We start from the raw sequence: 23,304 nt of genomic DNA on the forward strand, positions 1-23,304 counted from the left end.
ACATGTTCTTTTGAAATGCCTATAGTCTTAGCAATTTCATGCACTTTGACTTGCTGGTCATTCAATACCACATCGTGCACTTGATCAATGATTTCTGGTGTTGTTACACTTTTTGGACGTCCTTCACATGGATCATCTTCAAGGCTGTTACAGCCACGTTTAAACTCGGCAGCCCATTTCTTAATTGCCAAAAAGGAGAAGAGTGCCCATAAACTTTTATGAACGTCGAATGAATTTCTTTTGGGACTAAACTTTCTTTTACAAAGAATTTTATCCATTTCAAGCGATATAGACAACACTTTTGCTTCAGACAGCTGTATAAAACAAACTACTCGATAGAATGACTTGCAATTTCATATGGATGCTTATGACAGATGTACTAAGTTAAAAAAAAAAAAAAATCTTGCCGAGAGTGGTGCCATCTATGGTTGAGGCTGAGAACTTTTCAGACCACCCTCATAATATCTGTACATCATATAACTGTAGCATTTTGAACAGAAAATTCGTCCACTTCTTCCTCGGTAGAACCTTATGTGGAACTACAAGTGCAAGTAGGTCTCATTGAATTTTCCATTCTGAAATTTGACAACATCAATCTAATTGATACTGCCTGCCATTCAAGGAGATTATCTTCATATTTCTTGTTGAATACTATAGCTACTCCTCTTCCATGATTATTATTTCTTGAATATAAATCTTGTATTTGGCTAAAGATCTCGCCTGTTTTTGTCTTCTTTGTTTCGGTAACATCTATTATGTTGATTACTTAGCCAATACTTCTGCTAATTCTCATTTTTTCCTCTCTATTGATGCTTCTTATGTTGACAGTACCAATCTTGAACTCTGCTGATGTTAAGTTGGGAGTTGTTCCAGTAGCTGATTTTTTACTGTTCACCCTGGTTCTCTGATGAAAACAACTGGAGCTATTCTGTCTCATTAAGTCATTAAGAATACCATTCTGTCAGCTAAATCCCAAATGCCAGCCCATCCTCATTCATTTAGTATCCAGGTAGATACTTAACAGGGTGCACTATGAAAAGGTGAGGAGTGGGTGTTAGGTCAGAAGTCCTGCTCAGTTCACATTTCTTAAAAGGCTACAAGGAGGTCTCTTGCATTATCCAGCTTTGACCCATAAACACCTCAGCAAAAGTGTGTGTGTGTCAATAAATATCCCTTGTCCATTACTTTGAAAAGGTAGATAGGATAATGTACTTAATTTACTACTATAATAAAACTTCAAGTTTGTTTGGCTTACATTGCAGTATGATAACTGGAAGAGAAGTGTTTTTCACTATACAAGGTCATAAATTATAGTTCTCTAATTACGTTATATATATATATGAGAATTCATTTTTACTCGGTTGGAATATTATGGAAAAGCTTTAATGACTGTTACTGAGAGATAAAAAGATGACAAGATATTTAAAAAGATATTGAATGGAAAGATTTGATGATGATATTCATCATCATCAAATCTTTCCATGCCTACTAACACATAAGGGTGCAATGCTGGTTTTCCATCTGCCCCTATCCCTTGCAGCTGCTCTTGCTTCGGCCCAGCTCGTCTCCTCCATTTCGGAATCTATCATTCTTCTCCAAGTTAATTTTGGGCAACCTCTAGAGAATCTCCCTTCTGGAGCCCAAGTCAGTGCTACTTGGGGAATTCTGTTTATTCCCATGCGAAGAACATGTCTGGTCCATTTCCATCTTCTTAGGCAAATTTCTTTATCTATTGACTTGGAGAAAGTTTTCTTTAAAAGTTCCTTGTTAATGATTGTATTTGGCCAGAAGATTTTTAAAATTCTTCTTAAACATTTGTTTTGGAAAATATCCAATTTATTACTTTGTGCCTTGGTAAGTTTCCAAGTTTTGGAGACATATAACAGCACTGCTCACACAATAGATTTATAGATATTAATTTTCACTTTAACTATAATACTTGATGCTTTCCATAATTTATTTAATGACCTGAAACAATTATGTGCTTTAGCAATTCTTTGTAAAAAGTCTTTGTCGGTGCCGCTTTGTTTATTTATTATTGATCCAAGGTATGTAAAATTATCAACGTCTACAATTGTTTAATTTATAACTTAATTTCTTTATCTGATTTTTCATTTATTTGCATGACCTTGGTTTTCTTCTTGTTTATATGAAGACCCACAGTTTCTGCAAAGCAAGCAAAGTCATTAGTTATTAGCTGTAAGTCATTTAACCTGGAGGACAGGAACACTATGTCATCAGCAAAATCAAGGTCTTCCAGTGTGGATGTAAAGTCCCAATGTATTCCTCTCTTTTGATGATTGAGTTTTTCATAATCCAATCATTTAAAATTATAAATAACAGACCAGATAGAACCCTGCCTAAATCCAGTTTCAATGATATAGAAGTCTGTTAGTTTTCCATAATTTCTACGCAAAACTTGCTGCCATTATACATATTCTTGATAATGTTGAGAAATTTATAAAGGTATTCTGTATTCTTCTAATATTTTCCAAGTTTCTTTCTGTCTACTGAGTTGAATGCTTTACTACAATCAATGAAGTAAAATGGGACTTGAAATTCTATACATTGTTCGATTATATTTTTAATAGTGAATATTTGTTGGATAGTTTTGCAACTGGTTCGGAAACCTGCCTGTTCTTCTCTTAATAAAGTTTCAATTTCCTTTTTTAATCTATTAATTAAAATATTTGTAAAAACTTTTGCTGGAATTGAAAGCAATCTTATTCTTCTCCCATTTTTGCACTTTGTCAAATCTCCTGTTTTGGGGATTTTTATAATTACTGCTTCTTTCCATTGTTGAGGCATTTTTTCCATCTTCCATACTTCATTGTACAGTAATCCCTCGATTAATGCCCCCCTCCCCAATTAGTGTGCCTATATACATCTTAAAAATAAATGTTACAGATTTTAAAAATTTTCTATCTATGCATATTTTATCGCTAACTATTTTAAAAAATCACTCACCAGAATGAAATAATTTAGTTACTGATTTAAAACATTTTACAAAGGTTATTTTTATGTATACTCTGTTCCAAATTTTTACAGCCAAAATTTATGTTGTCTGCTAATTACATAGCATTTTCCTATTTTCATCATATCTTGTATCTCCTTTGCAATTATTTTCCTTACATTTTTATTTTTTATTTTAAAGTAATTTCCCAACTTTTCATCATGAGTAAAAGAATTAGTGAGAAAAAAAAGTGAAAGTGTGAAAATGATTTGAAAAGTAATCTCGTTGGAAGAAAAACTTGAAATAATACAGAAAGTGAACAAGGTGAGTCCAGAGCAAAGATAAGACAAGAACACAAAAATAGATGAATCAACTATAAGGGCAATTTTCAGCAAAGTATTATGATTGAATTAGAGAGAATTCTTTGTACACGGATCGAAGATTGTAACCAAAAACGGATCCCGCTAAGAATTGACCTTATTAAATCAAAAACAAGTCTCTTCGCAACCTTGAAAGAAAGGACTATCAATGATGGAAAAGAAGAGTTCCACGTTAGTGCTGGATGGTTTGAGAAATAGCCTACATAATGTTCTAATCAGAGGCAAAACTGCAAGTGCCAATAAGGAGGTGCCCTCAACTTATCCAGAGATTTGCAGAAAATTGTATAAGCGGCTATTCTGACCAACAAATATTTCATGTCGATGAAACTGGCCTTTTTTTGTTGGAAGCCAATGCCTTCCAAGACTATTCTGGATAAATCAGAGAAATCTCAGCCTGGTTATAAAGTCGAATGAAATTACTGCTAGCAATATGCAATCCATTTGGAAGCACAATCTTCCACATTATGCAAATGATTTTGGAGGCTTTTCAAATGAATCTAAGTTAATTAAATCTCATTCTGAGAAACTGAGTGATTCAGACCTGCTAAATTTAGATGCACAGTGGAAAGATCCTGAAGAATATGAAGAAAATTTAATCACTGACAAGCCCAAAGAGATTTCACAGAAACAAATTTAAACTATTTTTCGTGCAACCGAAACTTTTAAGTAGCAATGCTTAGAGACTGGCCTTTGTGAAGAGAGAAGCAGGAAAATTATTCTGGCAAACAGAATGCCTGCCAGAATAATATTTATATTTTTGAATATGTTTTATTGTCTTTCAGCTTCATAGTTTTCCTTTAACTAGGCCCTGAGACATATTTTAATTCTTTTATAAAAAAAATCAAGGGTAAAAAAAGAAATTCGAGGAACAACTTATACTTTTTTCCATAGATTATTATACTTGATTAATGCCTGTTTTAAAGAATGCATTAGGCACACTAATCAAGGGATTGCTGTATAACCTTTGTAATTTGGTAGATGTTGTGTTAAGATCAGCTTTTAGCATTTCGGCATCGATATTATCATTTCTACATGCTTTGTTAGATTTTAGTGCCTTCAGGGCATCTTTGACTTCACTCAATGAAATCTCGTCTTCAGAAATGTTCAAAGTGGGTATTACACTAATTGTAATATTTTGCACCCGTTGAGACCCTGTATCTACCTTTACATTCAAAGTTTCATCAAAATATTCTCTCCATCTTGCTTCGATTTTGGAGTCAATTATCAATAACTTTCCTTTTTTGTCACTAATGGAAAAAGGGTTGCTTTTTTTTTTGTTACCACTGATTTGTTTTATAATCTCATAAAGTTGTCTAATTTGTCCATTTTCTGTAGCATGTCGCACTTATTTTGCTAATTCATCAATACACTTTCTCTTGTTGGCTCTTGCAGCTCTCTTACGCTTTTATTTAGTTCATTATGACGATTCCTATATACCTTATTCTGGATTTGTATTGTTCATTAATGATTTAATCTTTTTTTCTCCCTTCAATGATCTTCCAAGTTTCTGCAGCTAACCATTCTTTATTTTTCTTCGTTTACCAATTACATCTTCAGCAACTTCTTTGTAGGTATTCCTGAAGTTTTTCCAAGATTCTTCTACTTTGTCATTTTCTGCTGTTATATCTTGATTTTCCTCTATTTCAAATTTATTGAATCTATTCTTTATCTCCAAGGCAAACTTTTCTCTTGTTTCTTTAATATTTCAATATCAAATACAGTTCTTGAACTTCTTTTCTTTCTTAATACACTTATGTTTTAATTTCAACTTCGTCACTAACAAGAAGTGGTCAGAATCAACATCTCCACCATGTTTAAATTTCACATCAAGCATGGATCTTATGAATTTACTATTGATAGTAACATGGTCAATTTGGTTTCTTGTACTGTTTTCCGACACAATCCAAGTTAATTTATGTATTTCTTTATGCTTCAATTTACTTCCTTCTATGACAAAGTTGTTCATCTCACAAAAGGATACAAACATTATGCTATTTTCATTTTGGTCTCCACAAGCCTTGCAATGTAGAGTTTTCTTCTACACGTGACCTTTTACTCACTTTTGCATTAAGATTGCCAACGTGTATTATCATATCGTGTTTTGGAATAGAATTTATTACCTTTTGGAGCTTTTCATAAAAGCTTTCTTTTATTTCTTCATCTGCATCATTAGTAGGTGTGTAACCTGCACAACAGAAAGTTTGATAAATTTGGAATAGAACCTGGCTTTTATAATTCTCTCGTTTACTGGTTCCCATTCCATCAGACTTTTGGGTTCAATATTAGTGCAACTTCTTTTTCATGTTTCTCCTCTGATCTGGAGTAAATCCTGTTGTCTTTGGTTATAAGTCTACCAAAACGAGTCCATTTGAGTTTGCTGATGCCTAAAATGTGTAACTTGTAATTGTCCATTTCATTTGTTATCTGCTTATTTTTTCCTACCTGGTACAATGTTCTGACATTCCATGATCAGGTACTGATGTTAGGAACTTCTTTATGATTGATTAGTTTAAATATACTAAACAAATATAAATTTTCCCTTAATTATTGGTTTCTAATATATTCTGAAATAAATAGATTCTCTCCTCTTCTCTAGATATACACTCATGGAAAGAATTCAATAGACACCATGGTGTGAGGAATAAAAAGCCATGGCGCCCATCTTAATAAGATGGGCAACCTCATTTTGCTACAATGATTGCAGCAATCTTACATTGTATACTTTCCACAAGCATACGATAGTGATCAATGGTAATTTTGGAGCATTCTTCCTGCAGCTATTGTGATGAAGTCCTGGACTGTTGTGGGGGTGGACATCCCTTGACCTCGCCCAACACTCCAGTTCATCCCAGTGATCTTCAATAGGGTTGAGATCAGGGTTCTGTAGAAGTGAATCAAGTGTGGAGATTTCCACAAACCATCCAGTTACAGCAGCAGCCTTAGAACGTGGTGCATTATCTTGCTGAAAGAGACTGGCGAGTTCCATAGAAATGCCGCAAAGTAGGAAGTATTGCATTGTCCAGAATGGTCAGATACCTCTTGGAGTTCAATGTTTGTAGTACCACAAACAGAGGTCCAAGGTCAAATGAGGAAAAACAGGACCATAACATCGCACCATTACCTCCAAATTTCATAATTGGGGTTATGCACTCTGGTCGGAGAAGTTCACTGGACATCAGCCACACCTGTCCATCTGCTCAGCAGAGGATGTAGTATGATTCATCACTCAATAACCCAGGACGAAAGGATAATGCAAAATTTAGAGGTCTTAGAACTTTAGCAATACGTTCAGAAATTCCTTTAACACACAGAAACAGAATCTAAGCGATTTTTCTTGATAAGCAGCTCATTAAAGTCATTCTTCATAAAGGAATTTTATATAATGCTATTCTTGCTGTATAAAGTCTTCAGTGGAACATATGTCATGAGCACTATGTAACAAGGTTTTAATAGTTCCAACTTTTCAATTGGGATGATGAGAAGTAGCATAGATATTTAACAATCAGTATGTGTTTCTTTTCTAAAAACTGAAAATTGTAAACTACTATCCAGTTGATATATTAATCCTTAAAAGTATATTCCCTGTACATGCAGTTATACAAAAGAGCTGGGAAGAATTTCTATACTGACTGAACTCAAAACAGATTTAATGGCCTTCAGTTTTACCCATTATGGGAAACGTATCAATCTTATGTAAATTCTTGATTATTATCTTATATTAATTAATTTTTCTTTAAATTAGAATTTACTGCAGTGTTGTCTTACATTAGCAATGGAACACAAAATAGTAAGTGCCACTGCAGTGGCACTTACTATTTTGTGTTCCATTGCTAATGTACTGAAGGTGCCTTTGATACTTGGATGAAAATTTTACATCTAATAAATTTACCTCACGTAAGTTGAAGTTTCTGTCCTTTTACAAATTTTTTTACAAGACAAAACTGATTAATGCCAATCAGCTCAGCTTTGATATTAAAAATAATTTACAAGAAAATGATAATGATGCTGATGAACAGGAAAAGACAGTCACTGAATTATCTAATACAGATGACTGTAACAACTGTGATGTTGAATTTCATGACCATGATGCTTTACAAGTGCTGCATACAACTGAGTTTTCTGATAGCAAAGATAGTCACAATATTCTCCATTCTCCAGATAGCCAATACTGATACTCATGATACTAAAAAAAAAAAAAAAAAGAATAAAACTTGTTTGTTTGCTGGTTATGTCGGAATGCTTTTCAATAGCTATAAACTGTCAGAAAGTCTCATAGATTTGAGATCAGATATCAGCTTTATAGATAATGAACTTGAATTGTTTTCTCAATACAATATTAGCAATGCAACCAATTAAAGTTACTGTAGAAGTGGAATGTGTTGTGAAAACATGAATCCGTATATCGCTGATAGACAAGTGAAATTTATGCTCAATGAACTTAAAGATGCACTGATAGCTCATATAAAGGAATGATGAGCATCTTATTCTGATGTTCTGCATTATTTTTATGATCCCAAGAAATCAATGAAGATTAAGGAATTATTAATAAAGCCAGCAAATATACAATAACAAATATTATCATGGACCTTAGTGGAGTGTCTTTATTAAAAATAATAATAAAATAAAATAAATTTCAAATGAAATTAGTGATTCTGTTTCTGAAGCTTCGCAACAGAATCCATACTGGCACCCTCCTAATAAATGACAGCCAGTATGGATTCTGTCACTGCTGATCAACAGAAGATCTGTTTACATATGTCACCCATCTCTGGACAAATGCCATGGAGAAGTTTGGCAAATCTCAAGTGGTTGCACTTGATATCTCCAAAGCTTTTGACTGGGTCTGGCACAAAGGCTTACTAAGCCAACTACCATCATTTGATCTGTCCCAGGACTTCTATAGTTTGATTGCCAGCTTTCTGTCTGGACACACATTGTGTGTATGTGGTTGTGAATTGTTCCTTTTCTTCACCATTCAACTAATGCTGGGGTTCCACAATGTTCTGTCCTCTCACCAACCCTCTTCCTGCTATATATCAATGACCTACTTCAGTTGACCTCCAATCCGATATACAGTTTTGGAGTTCACAGCACACTACACTCCTCCCTTTCATTCGATAAACCTTACTCTACACATCTCACCTCAACCTACAGAACATCAATCACCACCTTCCTCAATTCTAATCTCCAAGCCATCCTCCAATGGGGTTCAGATAACCTCATCAACTTCAATGCTAATAAAACCCAGGTCTGTCTTATCTCTTATAAAAAAGAACCATTTTCTCCAGGTATTATTTTTGACAATACCCAAATTTCCAGACAATGTGAGATTTCTCTTCTTGGAATTACCCTGACACCAAGCCTCTCCTGGCATAAACACATCACAACCATTGCATCCTCAGCTTCTAAAAAACTACGATTTCTCTTTTGCTCAAGACGTTACTTCACCCCTGAACAACTGTTAAATCCTCTCAGCTATTGAATACTGCTCTTACGTATGGGATGGAGCCCCTAAAAGCTCCTTCAAAATACTTGACTCAATACAGGGGAGAGTAATTAGACTTGTTAATGGCCCATTTCTTACTAACTCACTCCCCCCACTTTCACATATATATTTGGTTTTTGCACTATGTGTATATTCTACAAATATTTCTATGGGAAATGTTCACCTGAAATAGCATCAATAATTCTCCCACTTATTACTAAGCTCGTTGGAACATGTGCATCTGCTTCTCAACAGCCCTTCACAGTGCAACTTGTAACCCACAGAACAGGTTTCTTTTCCTCCTCCTCCATCCCTGCAACTGCTGTATTGTGGAACAGTCTTCCACCTGTTGTGTTTCCCAAGGAATACAATATACAGTCTTTTAAATCAAATGTAAACAAGTTCCTCCTTTCCCAACCCACTACCCATATATGGTACTAATGTACTATAGATTGATCAATCAACCTCTTGTGTATGGGCTGAACATAAAATAACATGGGTTCCTAGCTATCACTAAAGAAAATGAATGAGTTTAAAACAGTGCTCGCTGGTAGCATTGACATTGGTTAGAATTACAGTTAAAACAACCAAGGCTATGAGGCAAGTGTATTACATCTGTTGATATGTTTTTAGCAAGTCTGTTATGTGGGCTGAAAATCCTGAGTTTCCAGAAGGGATCTCTTCCACCTGCAACACTCAGGAAAACAAGTCTCAAATAGTATTGTTGATTTATTTGAGCATTTATTTGGTATGACAACAATGTATGTCAAAGGTCAAATCTCTGCATAGCTACCACAATTTACTATATGCTTTTGCATTTAAAGCAAAAACTGAATATATTCATTAGAGAATCCAAAGATCATGAAATATATCATGCAAAAAATACTGTTTATATTTTGCATTGCTATGGAATCTTAATACACTAGTGAGTGTTTCAAATAATATATTTAACTAATCAAAAACTTCTAAAACATTTCGAAACACCTAAGATCATGAAATAAGATATAGTGTGTTCTGATGGTTAATATAGGGTTCCCATTCATCCTGTTTTTTTTTTTTTTTTATAAAAATGTCCCGAGTTAATTCCAAAAGTCCTGCTTTTTTAAGTATCCTTCAGGAAAAAATGGATAAACAGATTTTATCTCGTTTTTAGTACCAATTTCTATTACAATGTTGATAATAATAAATTTTATTTATTATTTATAATAATAATCATTAGTATTATAAATAATATAACTAACTAATTATTATTATTAAGAGAGACCTCCAGGGAGTCAAAGACTCATCGAGGGAGGCCACATACTACACGCACCAGCTATCATATTTATTCTTGAATTCATTCACAATGCTTGCACTCACAACATCCAATGGTAATCCATCCAAATCACGCACAATGCTATGAGAGAAAAATCTAGCCCTCACACCCTTCTTGGCGGCCTTCATTCTCTGCTTCCAAGGATGCCCTCTCGTCCTTTCCCCACTCTCCATAAATTGAAATCCTGTATTCTGCAATCCTGATATCATTTTTAACACTCTCCTTTGTAGACCAGGAGACCAGACCTGCACACAATAATCCAAGTGAGGTCTTATCAAGACCTCACTTGAACCATTGTGCGCAGGTAATAATAAAGAGGCAAAATAACATCCTTATTTTGAACGTTCGTTTTACTGTGAACATTCGTTTCAGCATTGCAATTATCTTTTGAGTTGTATTTGCAATCTTTACAATTGAATTCCAACTGAATCTTTAAAACTGAAGTTTAGGGGTCACATGGCCCTAAACTTCAACTTCCTATCTATTAACACTCCAAGATCCCTAGCCTCATCAGTTTCTTCTAGCCTAATCCCACCAATATAATACGACATTGGATATCTAATCAAGCCGAAGTGAATGACTTTACATTTACTGACATTGAACTGACACCCATTTTCCCATGCCCACAATTCCAGCCTATTCAAGTCCTTCTGCATATCAGTAGCATTCTTGATTACCCTACCTATCTTTGCATCATCAGCAAATAACTGTATGTTGCTTGTCAAATCCTTTCCAATATCATTAATGTACAAATTGAATAACAGTGGACCAAGCACTAATCCTTGTGGTACACCACTTGTTACCTTAAACCTTGCAGACTCAGATCCCCAGTATATCACTTTTTGATATCTGTCAGTCAGCCATCCTCTTATCCATGCTAATATTGTATAACCCAAACCCATTTTCTCCAATTTATGCAGCAGTCTGCAATGCTGTATTCTATCAAAAGCCTTAGCAAAATCCAAAAGTATCATGGTGTATCCATTCCCCTTGTCTAGGTCAATGGCAACATTGCTATAGAATGTGAGCAAGTTGCTAAAACATGACCTTCCCTTAGTAAACCCATTTCTGAATGCAAGCCCTGACCAATTTTTTCAAAATCTTCACAACCAATCTTGAGATACTAATTGGTCGATAGTTGGATACATCACCCTTTGCACCACCCTTGTGCAATGGAATTACCATACCTAACTAATAATAACTAATGGCGATGTTCTTTTTTCCAATGCTTCTGTTATAACAGTATCTTACTTGATCAATACTTTGCATGTTACAATTTTTATAGTTTTCTACCCCTATAATGCCGAAACGTAAGTGCAGCATTAATGATAATATTAGAGAATTTCTTTTCATTAAAGGTGTAGATGAAAGATGAAAATGTGGAATGTACTTTATGTAACTGTATTTTGCATTTCGCATGGTGGTTGATCAGACGTAGTCAACCACATGAAAACGAAAAAACAAAGCTGCTGTTCAAAGTAAGGCTTCCAACTGCAGTATAAGTAATTTTTTAATTGTGAAAACTAAGAGCGAAAGGGAAAAAGAGTTATCACTGGCAGCGCAGGAAGCAACTTTCGCATATCGCACAGCGGTGCAGAATCACAGCTTTAACTCCAAGGACTGCACAACAACCATCGTGAAATAAATTTTCAACGATAAATTCATGTGTTCGCAAACAAAGTGCAAGGCAATAATAACCAATGTTATTGGTTATTATTGGCTTGCACACACATGCACACACACTAAGACTTGTTCTTCTTCTTCTGCAGCTTCTCCCACTTAAGTGGGGTCACTGTTGATGATGAGTCTCCTCCACATCCTCCTGTCTTCGGCTGTCACCACATCCAAGTTCTTCATCCTCAAGTCCTCTTCTACCAGTTCCCTCCATCTCTTCTTTGGCCACCCATGCTTCTGCCTTCCTTGCAAATCCATCTGCATGACCCTTCTTCCCACACATTCATCCTCCCTCCTCATCACATGACCAAACCATCTCAACCTTGCCTCCTGTATCTTTGCTCCTAAGTTTGTAACTTTCACTGTTCCCCTTACATAGTAATTTCTCAGACGATCCTTTCTGGTCACACCGCACATCCATCTAAGCATTCTCATCTCTGCTGCTTCCACCCTGCTGATGTTATTTTTCCTAAGGGCCACAGTTTCTATAGCATATGTCATAGCTGGCCTCACTACTGTCATATAGATTTTACCTTTCAGATTGATCGGCACCCTCTTATCACATAACACTCCAGCCATCTCCCTCCAGTTCCTCCAACCCGCTTGTATCCTGCATCCCACTTCCTTCTCAGCTCCTCCATCTTCTTCCACTGTAGAACCTAAATATCTAAAGTCCCTCACCTTCCTGATGACATTTCCTTCCAGCTCCAGATCTGTTTCCTGGCTGCTGCCCACTGTGCAACACATATACTCTGTCTTACTTCTGCTCAGTCTAATACCTCTCTCTTCCAGTACTTTTCTCCATCTTTTCAGTTTAGTTCCCGCTTCTTCTCTTGAATCTGCACACAGCAAGATGTCATCTGCATACAACATTGTCCAAGGCGCATCTTCTCTCACCTCCTCCATCACAATGTTAAACAGAAACGGACTTAATGCTGACCCTTGATGCAAGCCGACTGTTACTTGAAAACTTTCTGTCTGTCCCAGACAGGCCCGAACATGTCTTCACATTTCTGTACATCTCCCGCACCAACCTGACATTTCTCCGGAACCTTCTTCTCCCTCAGACACCTCCAGACTTCTTGCCTTGGCACTCTATCGTATGCTTTCTCCAGATCAATAAATGCCAGATGTAGCTCCCATTGTTTCTCTCGAAACTTTTCCCTCATCTGCCGTAACCCAAAGATAGCATCTGTTGTTGATCTACCAGGCATGAAGCCAAATTGTTCCTTTGCAATCTCCACCTCCTTCCTCAATCTTCCATCAAGAACCCTTTCTAGGATTTTCATTGTGTGGGACATCAACTTTATTCCTCTGTAATTTTTAGTCTTGTGCATCCCCTTTACCTTTGTAGATGGGGACAAGAGTACTCTCCCTTCATTCCTCGGGAATATTTTCCTGTTGGCAAACTTTCATGAACAGGTCCCACAGCAGGTCAATTCCCTCTTCCCCCAGTGCCTTCCATGCCTCCACTGGAATCCTGTCGGGGCCTACCGATTTTCCATTCCTCATCCTCTTCATGGCCTCCGTCACTTCCACTCTACTGATGTTCTGCACCATCCCCTCAGAAGGCTGCTCATCTTCTCTGTGAGTCCTTGCATTTTCTTCATTCAAAAGTCCCTCAAAGTATATTCTCCATCTGTTTCTTATGTCCACATCCCTCCATAATACTCTTCCTTCAGCATCTTTGATCTGCCTCACATGTAAGATGTCCTTTGCTGCTTTATTTCTACATTTTGCTAGTTGGTAAATTTTTCTGTCCTTCCTTTGTTTCTAATTGATCATACAGATCTTGATATGTCATGGCCTTCGCCACAACTCTCTTGGCTTCTTGCTTTCTCTCTCTGTACACCTCTCTATCCTCTTCCACTCTTGACTCATCCCACTTCTGCTTTGCCTTCTTCCACACACTAAGATGATTTCTGTATTTTGCTTTTATTTGAAGGAGCGATGAAAATCCTTTCTCACAAAAATAGGTTGTAGAAAACTGCATGACAATTTTCAATGCTTCTTCAGATAATTCAGGAAATTCACTTCTCACTGAAGACAAGATCAAAATCGAACCAAACCAAGTTCACGGAATTGGTTTGGACCCTTTCTGCCCTAGTGATTCCAATTGGAATCACTAACTGTCATGGTTTTCATAGCCCATATTACGTGGCGAATGATTCCAATTGGTATCGTATGTCGTAGTTCAATTTCTTTAATATAATAACAGGTATGTATTATACATATAAATCTTACCAATATCAGTTTTTATGACTTAGTAGAATAATATGCATATATTGGATTATAGAGTATAAGGTCAGAAGTTGAATATTTGCTACCAAAATATAATGATTCCATATGGAATCAGTCGGTCAGAATTCCTATCCTGAAATATATTTTTCATCAAAATACTTGACACACTTGCTTTTTTAGACCTAAAGACAAAATAAATAGAAAGAAAATTTTTTTTTTCACTTGGAAAAAAAAAATTCAGGTGAGAAAGGGTTAAGTCCACTGTCACTTGAAAGCTCAATTAACTGTTCTTTTTTCGATAAAGAAAGGTCGTTCTCGTGACTGCAAGCTTTAAAATGGATCGTGAACACACAGAAATTTCATATAAAAGTTATTCAGAAAATATGTTTCAAAATTCTGTTTCAGATTTTTGAGGTGGTCACAAACTCAGAATCAATAAAAATATCATTTTCCACTAAATAGGATTCCAATATTGGAAAAGGTGCAAATTGTCTGTCTTTTACATAATTAATTCATAAAACCAGTTTTTTTCTCTAATGCCTTTATTATGTCATAGGCATCAAGAACCGTTAAAGAATTTCCCTGAAGGAAGAAATTTAGTTCATTTAATTTCGAAAAAATGTCTGAAAGATAGGATAGTGTTGATAACCATGCTTCATCAACAAGGAGTGATGCAAAATCAGAATTATGTTCATTTACAAATAATAAAACTTCGTGTCTTTATTGAAGTGACCTTGTTAGTACTTTACCCCTGGAAAGCCAAGGAATTTCAGAACGAAGCAAAAGTTGTATATATTCACTGCCCATTTCATCGCAGAGTACTGAAAATAACCTGTTATTTAATGGTAGAGCTTTAATAGAATTAACTAGCTTTACAGCATTGCATAGCACAGTTTTAAATTCTGGTGGCATTCCTTTTCAGACTAATGCTTTCCTTATGTAAGAAACAATGTACCCAATTCATATCCAGAGCTACTTCCTTGACCATAGAAACAACCCCACTATGCCTGCCTATAAGGGCACGAGCTCCATCCAAACAGAAGCCCATACATTATTCCCACTGGATCCCTTTGTGTATTATGTAATTATTGAGTGTGAAATATTTCTTCTCCAGTTGTTCCGGATGGCAAAGTTCTACAAAACAGAATATCATCATGAATGTTGTTATCATGTGCATATCTTACACAGCATATTAACAGCACATCATTTGTGACATCAGCAGTCTTGTCTATTTGAAGAGCCCTAATAAGGGCTCTTCTTAACTCTTTCGATTAACAGAGATTCTACATCACCTGCCATATCATTAATTCTGCAACCGACAGCGTCATTTGAAAGAGGAATTAAATCAACATCTTTTAGTAACTTGTTGCCAAACATAGATTTTACCACTTCTTTTATAGCTGGAAGTAGCAAATTTTCCCCGATAGAATGAGGTTTCCCAGTTTTCGCTATGCACAAACTTAAGAGATAGGATGCTTCCAGTGCCTTGCTATTAATGGAACCCATGGCCGAAAATATATCTTTCCCATGATTTAATGTCCCTAAGCATCGCTGAAAAAAATTCAATTGGCTTATTTTTCACATCACAATGTTTAGTTTCTAAATGTCGGAGTTTCGCAGGTTTCATGCACTCGTTCAACAACACTTCAATAACACAAAACACATTGAAGTTTCTGTTCACCTTCATCTCTACATCAAGTAAACCAGAATTCCAAATATGAACTGTTATATTTCCTACTGTATTTTTTCTTTGAATTACTTGTTTCTTCTACTTTAATAGTATCAGATTTACTCGCCATTACAACACGTCTCACAATTAGGGTTAGCATCAGCTGTTTCATTTGCCCTTCTTTTCAAAGTCCTAGTTCTAAGCCACTTTTCCATTGTTAAAAAACGTTTCCGAAAAATATATAAATACTGGGGTTAACTCACGACATACTTTGTCCAAGTATCACACTTCTGAAGATATACTGGGCCTTGGTTGAAGGAGGGAAACCTTCAATAATAAAAATCAATAAACAACAAGCATTTGGTTGAAATGTGGATAACACGTGTTCACTTCAAATCTGACAAAACAGCAAGGGAAGGCGGAAGCAATAAAACTATTTGCCATTCTGCCGAATAATACCAGTGAGGATTACTTTGATGATACGTTCAGTGCATGTGAAGTGAACAACAATATAGATTTATTGCTTCCGCCTTAGAACATTCTGACGCTATCTGTTGATTTTTTTAAGTCTCCATTTGATTTCAATCATTTTTACTTACTAATTCAATTTTAATTTGGATAATTAAAAAATAATTATTTAATTAATTTAAGCCTGCCTGCAGACACATGCCCCATCATCGCAGACCACAGGTTGAGAAAACTGTTCTAGAATGAGAGCTTGAAGACAAAAAAAACTGTGGACACTCAGGAGCAGACTAAAAAAAAAAAATTCAACAAGATTTGTGTGTACTGGAAAATCCACGTCTCATCACATGTGATGATCTTCTCCTTTGAGATTAATGCGCTGCTCGAGTTAACATTAGACATTATTCTGGCAAAGCAACTTCACATGTTTCTTTTATAACTGACTACAGACTAACTACGAGCAACAGCAAACAATGCTTATTTCAACTGCTTCTAGAACCTTCAAGGTCATTCACGGTGCAAGTGCATCCCACTGCTACGAGTACATGTCACAGCACACCTTGTATTTCTTTCTGACTGAGTCTCCATATCTTGGCTCCAAACATTGCCATAGGTAAAATGATGGTTTTATAGAGGTTTAGCTAGAGGCTTTTTTAAATGCTGTTATTTTTCCATATTTTGTTTCATTTATTCATATTGGACCATCCTTTGTTAAGTCTGTATTTTACTGTTTATGTTGGTCAAGGTTGTGAGTAATCAGACTACCAAGATATATAAATTGCTTTATTTGTTCAAGTATATGATTTTCAAAGTTCATGAAAATTTTTTCATCTTTTCAATGTTTTAGTTTGGCTCACATTGATTTTCATTCCAAAAGTTTTTGCACTCTTCATTTAAAATTTTTATGCTTTTCCAATATTTAATGCAATTGATATTCATGTCATTTATTTGTAAACCTGGTTCTTCAGCAATGGTTTTGCATATTTCTTTAAAGAAATATGCAATTCTTAAGGTAGGAAAAAATCATCAACCTGATATGTGGAAAAGCTGCTGAAATATATAAAATGTTTAACATGAAATGCTGTACAGAGGTATAAAACTTTTATGGTTGCATGAACAGAAAGTCAATTAGAGATGATTGGAGTACAGATCTCATGTGAGAAGTAGAGGAATTTCTCTAGTGTGTTTCAGGAAAGATTTGACAGCCTGGTTAGCCAAGTGGTTAGAATATCTGCTCTCCAAAAAAAAAAAAAAAAAAAAAAAAAAAAAAAAAAAAAAAAAAAAAAAAAAGCTCCAGGTTCAAATCCTGCAATGAGCAATGTTTGGTTTATTTGGATTCATGATTGAAGTAACTCTGGTTATGAGGACAGTGTCATGATGTCTGTTAATTGTATGTGTTGTAATGGCTAGTTTGCCTACTTCGTAAGATGAAAACCTGAGTTTCAGGAGGAAAAGCATGGATATGTGTAATTGCCTTAGGTAGTAGATGCATTTCCTTGCTTGGCATGAGACCCATCAACCTACTTACAGGATGCCTGAAATGCATTAAAAAGTTCCATTTTGGTCTCTACCTTGTCAAGACATAAATACTGTTACAACTTGAACAGTGTCTAAACCTTTAATCTATCAGTAACTCATTTACAGCTTTCAGCACATACAAATCACGTGTATAACATGCATAAAGCAGCACTCGATGTTCAAAATGTTCTTCTTTATTCCAAAGTCTGTGAGACCACATATCAATGCCAGCATGTACAACATCCAATGGAAACACTGCCACTGCTCACACCAAATCCACCTTCAAGCTGATGATGCTAGGGTATCATTCTTGCAGACTTATTCTCTCCAACCACAATTCGAAGTCCAATGAATTCAGATTGTGTGATATGCTATTACAGTTGCACGGTTCTCATAATCTTCCCATGGCATGTTAACCTGTATGTGCTAGGCAACTCTCTCTCTCTCTCTACTGATAAACATGCGAATGTTGGCTGTGCACAGCACCACTAATGGAACTAGGCTCACACAATTCTGTGGGCAAAGCAGGGCTGTGTGAAAGTTGCAACAGCATTAATGGCAAGACTGCAGATATGATCTTTCTGGACTTGAATAAAAAATGAATAAAAAAATACAACAAAAAATAGATCCTTAACCCATCCACAGTACTAAAGGTTTATAATCTTGCTTGGGTGGAAGATACATAAAAAAAGAACTGTCAGGATCGGATTTCTTTTGAAATCAGAATATAACAAATGATCAGTACTGAAGTTTTGTAGATCTGGAAAACGCACAATGACGAGGTGCTAAGAGGAAAGCTGCATGATATGTTACAATTATATAGCGTAAATGGAATGTTATATAGAACAAAGTCTATATGTAACTTGTAAATCAGTAATTAGAAGTGGCAAAGGGATACAAGAAGAAGATTAGGTGAGAGTAATGCAAACTCAACTGTTATTCAATTTTATAGATCACCATATAGATGATGAATAGCAGTGGAGATGGCAATAACCTGATATCAAAACTGGAGCTATTAATCCTGGGTCTTTACCTTATGCAGTTATTATTATAGAGTGAATTCACTATAAAGCTGAAGGATTAATTAACTAAACTGAATAATTGCTATAACAAATTTAGCATTAAAATCAGTAGTAAGAAGAAAGACTGTAAAATACAGAAACAAAGAAAACGTCAGCTATATTCTGAATGGGAAACCTATACAACAAGTACATTTCAGCCATTTAGGCACAATTTTTAGTGAACATGGAAAACCAAATATGAAAATAGACAACAGAATTAGCAAACATGGTATGGTAGGAAGTCAACTGAATACATTTATATGGAATAAAAGAGAAATCAGTCAAAATAATAAACTGCTATAAACAAATTTAAAAACAAAACTGTGTTCAAATCAACTTTAACATATAGATCTGAGAGAGATGGTTATAAATAAATCGGAGACATGCCAGTTTTGAGAAAATTGATAGGAATGGGATGAGGGAGAAATAAGATGACATTAATGGCAGAATCATGTTAAAAATAAAGATATTTGACATTGTTAGCATACAGAAATGTTAAGTCAAAGCGAATCTCAGTTGATATATTCACAAACAGAATGAGATAGGATTGGTTAGCAAAACAGGTATCATCTTTGCAGGAAAAAAGGCCAAGATCTAGATAAAGAGCACTTTTTACTGCATTAATCTAAAATACTGTTTCATCTTAGGAGTCCTGACAGAAAACTGACTAATTTGGTGGAAAATTGGCAACAGGAAGTTAGTAATAATGTAAGCTTTTTATGTCATACTACTGTAACAACTTGTGCACCCCTTGACAGCACATATTAGGATTTTGATAATGATATAATCAACACAAGAAAATAATTCACGAATACTGACAACCTTTGCTCTTGCTATTCAGTCAACATGTAGAAATAAAAGTAATAAGAAAGTAAACTTTTTGTGATCTGTTTTCTTGTGACAGCTTTGCAAAACAGTAACAAAAAAAAAAAAAAAAAAAAAAAAAACCTTTCTACCTTTACTTTGATACAGCTGACTCACACTATATCAAACACAATTTTAACACTCATTATAACAAACTACTGGAAAGTTCTGACTAAAAGCTCATAGACACAATGCTGGTCTAAAGGCAATTCACTACAGCAAAATATTGCGATTCCTCTATAAGTTTGCTATAGTGAGAGTCGACTCGAGAAAAACTTTGCAGTTGACATTTTCAATGCATTTAATTTAATTTAAAACTCACCTTTTTGTATCATAATCGTTCAAAACATGATTTTCCATTGCTAGTTTTAGTTCTGGGAAATCTTCGCAGACCCATCTAAAAAATTTTTTTTCTAAAATTAGACATTCATCTATTATTGGTGTTTTAATAAATATTAAAAAGATTACTGGGGAGACAGTAATTAACATTTGAAATTCAGTAAATACATAAACAAAGCAATTCAGCACTACCAAAACACTTCAGTCTACTTTTTATCACTATGTACAATTACCAATATTACACTCTTGCAGACATGAGCACAGATTGATAATTTAACATATTATCAAACCCAACAGGTAAAAAATTACCAATATTTCATCTCCAGTTAGGCATTTTCAAGGTAATCACAAAGGTATGAAGAGACAAATGTGAATGTTCAGTATATGCTAATTAATGAAAATTAACTTACAAATTATTTTTGTCCCAGCATCACACATTATTTTTGTCCCTGCAGCTATTAATGACGGCAGCAGAATTTGTTGAATCCATTTTGTATTGTTACTGTCAACAAGTAAGTTTTACTACAGGTCTTCTTCCTGAGATTGTAATATTCACAACTGGCTTTCCTTCTCCACATGTACTTATCCAACAGATAGGGATGCCAAAGATAATTCGTCCAATAATAACACCTGATTTTTTTTTTATATGCCTATCACAATACCTGATAAATCCAACCATTCCCTGAACACTCTTGAACTCCTCCTCACTAATAATTCTGCCAAGTCCACTGTGGATATTATTTGCCTTATAGGCAATTCAGACCACAGTCTAGTGCTAATTTCTTTCATAATAGAGTAACATTCACACAGATGTTTTCCAACTTGCCTAGCATTATAAGAATGCCAAGTGGGATTACCTTAATGATTTCAATGTCTCATTTCCTTCCTTGGATTACCTTCTGATCAAAACCAAGAATCCTTCTGATCCTTGGTTCTCTGAAAAATCCAAGGCTGTATAGGAGGAGAATCAAGCATATAAAAATCTCCTTGTTCTTTTTATGTTTATACGTAAGACAATTACCAACACATACAAAAACTGGTTTTGAAAATGCAAGAGATCATGTCCAAATAACAGTTGTGCTTTATGTTTTTTTTTGCCAAAAGCTATAGAACATAATCATCTGAAAGCAAAAATAGGATTAGATAACGGTTATGTTCCAGAGTTATCCATAGAATATATCAATCTTCTGGATTCTTAAATTCCCTCCAATTCTTGCAATTTGTTGAAAGTTTTTCCACTTGGTTATACTATAAAAATTTTTGTATTACTTCAACCTTGGTATCACTTGTGGATCAGGCTCCTGCTGATGAGATCTCAATAAAGGTCAAACCTGGTCTAGGTAGTGACCCTTCCCTTAATGCATACCATTATGCATGTTTGTAAGAATATATGCTTTGCATTATTGAATACTAAGGCAAGTGATGTGAAGTCATTAGCCTCTGTATGCGAGTTGCCCAGTCATGAAGTTACTTCACGTGCAAACTTTGTTTCCTTACACTTAGATAAAGGATTAAACCAAGAATATAATTTCTTGGCATCTTTAATTTATTGATGAGCTTGGTAAATGTTCACCAACCATTCCAGACACACAACATCCAATCCCACCTTTGATTTTTCACCAGAAAGATATCAAAAGTGATACCTGAACTGAATACCAAGGTCTCTTGATAGCATTTCTCTAATTGCTCCAAATATGTGCTATGATCCAGAATTGACTCATGTTCTATGTTGCATTTATTCCTATTCCCCTAATATCTATCCTGCAGCTTGTAAATTAGTCCACGTCTTCCTAAGAAGAGCAAATAAGTCTTTACCAAAAAATTATCATCCACTCTTGTTCACTTCAATTCATCCTAAAGTAATAGCGAAAAAAAATCATTAACAGTGAACTAAAATGCTACCAGAAACCTCTCCACTGGAGGAGACCTCCACACAGCTTTAAAGGAATGCGGAGAACCGACCAGGGCTTCTGACCTAATGTCCAATCCTCACCTTCTCGTGGTGTACCTGTTGGGTATCTACCTGGATACTGAACGAACAAGGATTGGCTGGCAATTTGGGATTTAGCCAACCAAATTGTATTCCTATTGGTTAAACCAAAATAAAAAATGATGGTACAACATGACAAAATTCCATGCCAGATGGGGCATCGCCCAGTTAAACAAGGCCCCCGTTGTTTTTGCTAGGGAACCAGGGTGAACAGCGAAAAGTCAGCTACTGGAGCATATCTGAAAACACACCCCAACTCAACATCACCAGAATTAAACATCGGTACTATCAACATAAGAAGCCTGAATGGCAAAGAAATGGAGCTAGCCGAGGAATTAGATAAGTACCAGATCGACATAATAGGGGTGACTGAAACAAAAAAGACAAAAACTGGTGAGATCTTTCTGAGCAATAAATACAAAATGTTATATTCAGGCAATGACAATCAAGGAAAAGAAGGAGTAGCCATAGTATTCAACACAAAATACGAGGCTCATCTTCTTGAATGGCAGGCAGTGTCAAGTAGAGTGATGTGGGCAAACATGAGAATGGGGAACTGGACAATGAGACTTATTTGTGCCTATGGTCCCACAGAAGGTTCTACTAAGGTAGAAGTGGAGGAATTTTTTGAAGCGCTAGAGAAAGCTACTGACACAATGAAAAAGGAAAAGTTGGCCCTTGTTGGGGATCTAAATAGCAGAGTAGGAAATGATTATCAGACATACAAAAATATTTTGGGAAAATTTGGAGAAAAGAGCAAAGCAAATAATGGCAAATATTTGTGGAATTCTGCTCAGAAAATGCACTGGTTATTACTAACACAATGTTCAAACATAAAAATGTGCACAAATTCACATGGAGAGAAGAGGCAAGGAATAAGAAAAGTCTCCTTGACTATGTTATTGTTGATAGTGATATTTTCTCCCTGGCAGAGGACATCAGAGTGCACAGAGGATTTGATCACGATTTAATCTTGAGCAAGATAAAATTGAATTTCATATTGAAAAGAATAACATGTAAGAAAGTTTTAAAGCGAATAAAAGTTGAGCAGCTCTCAGGTGTGAACTGTAGACTAAAATACACAAAGATTATTGAAGAAAAAATGAAAGAGTTTGAGAGCAGGAACCAAACTTTGGAGATTCAGTGGCAAGCCTTGAAGAAAACCCTGATTGATTCAGCCAGAGAGGCATGTGGTGAGGTTGTCTGCAAGGATAGAAAAATCAGAACTCCATGGTGGACACAGGAAGTAAAAGAGGCAGTGAAGGAAAAGAAGAAAGCATATCAAAAGTTCCTGTCAAATAAGTCAGCTTGTGCTCTTAGATAATACAGAGACAAATGCAAGAATGCTAA

At 35.4% G+C, this 23,304-nt stretch overlaps 1 protein-coding gene across 2 annotated transcripts in view; it reads right to left on the reverse strand.

Moving 5' to 3' along the window:
• Positions 1-23,304, reverse strand: part of gpp (DOT1 like histone lysine methyltransferase grappa) — a 282,498-nt gene that overhangs the window by 201,675 nt on the left and 57,519 nt on the right. For both annotated transcript variants that reach the window (XM_090409770.1, XM_090409771.1), the window contains one exon: positions 19,948-20,022. In XM_090409770.1, the coding sequence (XP_090265896.1) occupies positions 19,948-20,022 (75 nt within the window). The remainder of the gene's footprint in view (positions 1-19,947; positions 20,023-23,304) is intronic.

Source organism: Typopeltis vanoorti, chromosome 20 (assembly GCF_054136105.1).
Source record: "Typopeltis vanoorti isolate ZY-2024b chromosome 20, IOZ_Tvanoo_1.0, whole genome shotgun sequence".
In the NCBI taxonomy this organism is placed as follows: domain Eukaryota; kingdom Metazoa; phylum Arthropoda; class Arachnida; order Uropygi; family Thelyphonidae; genus Typopeltis; species Typopeltis vanoorti.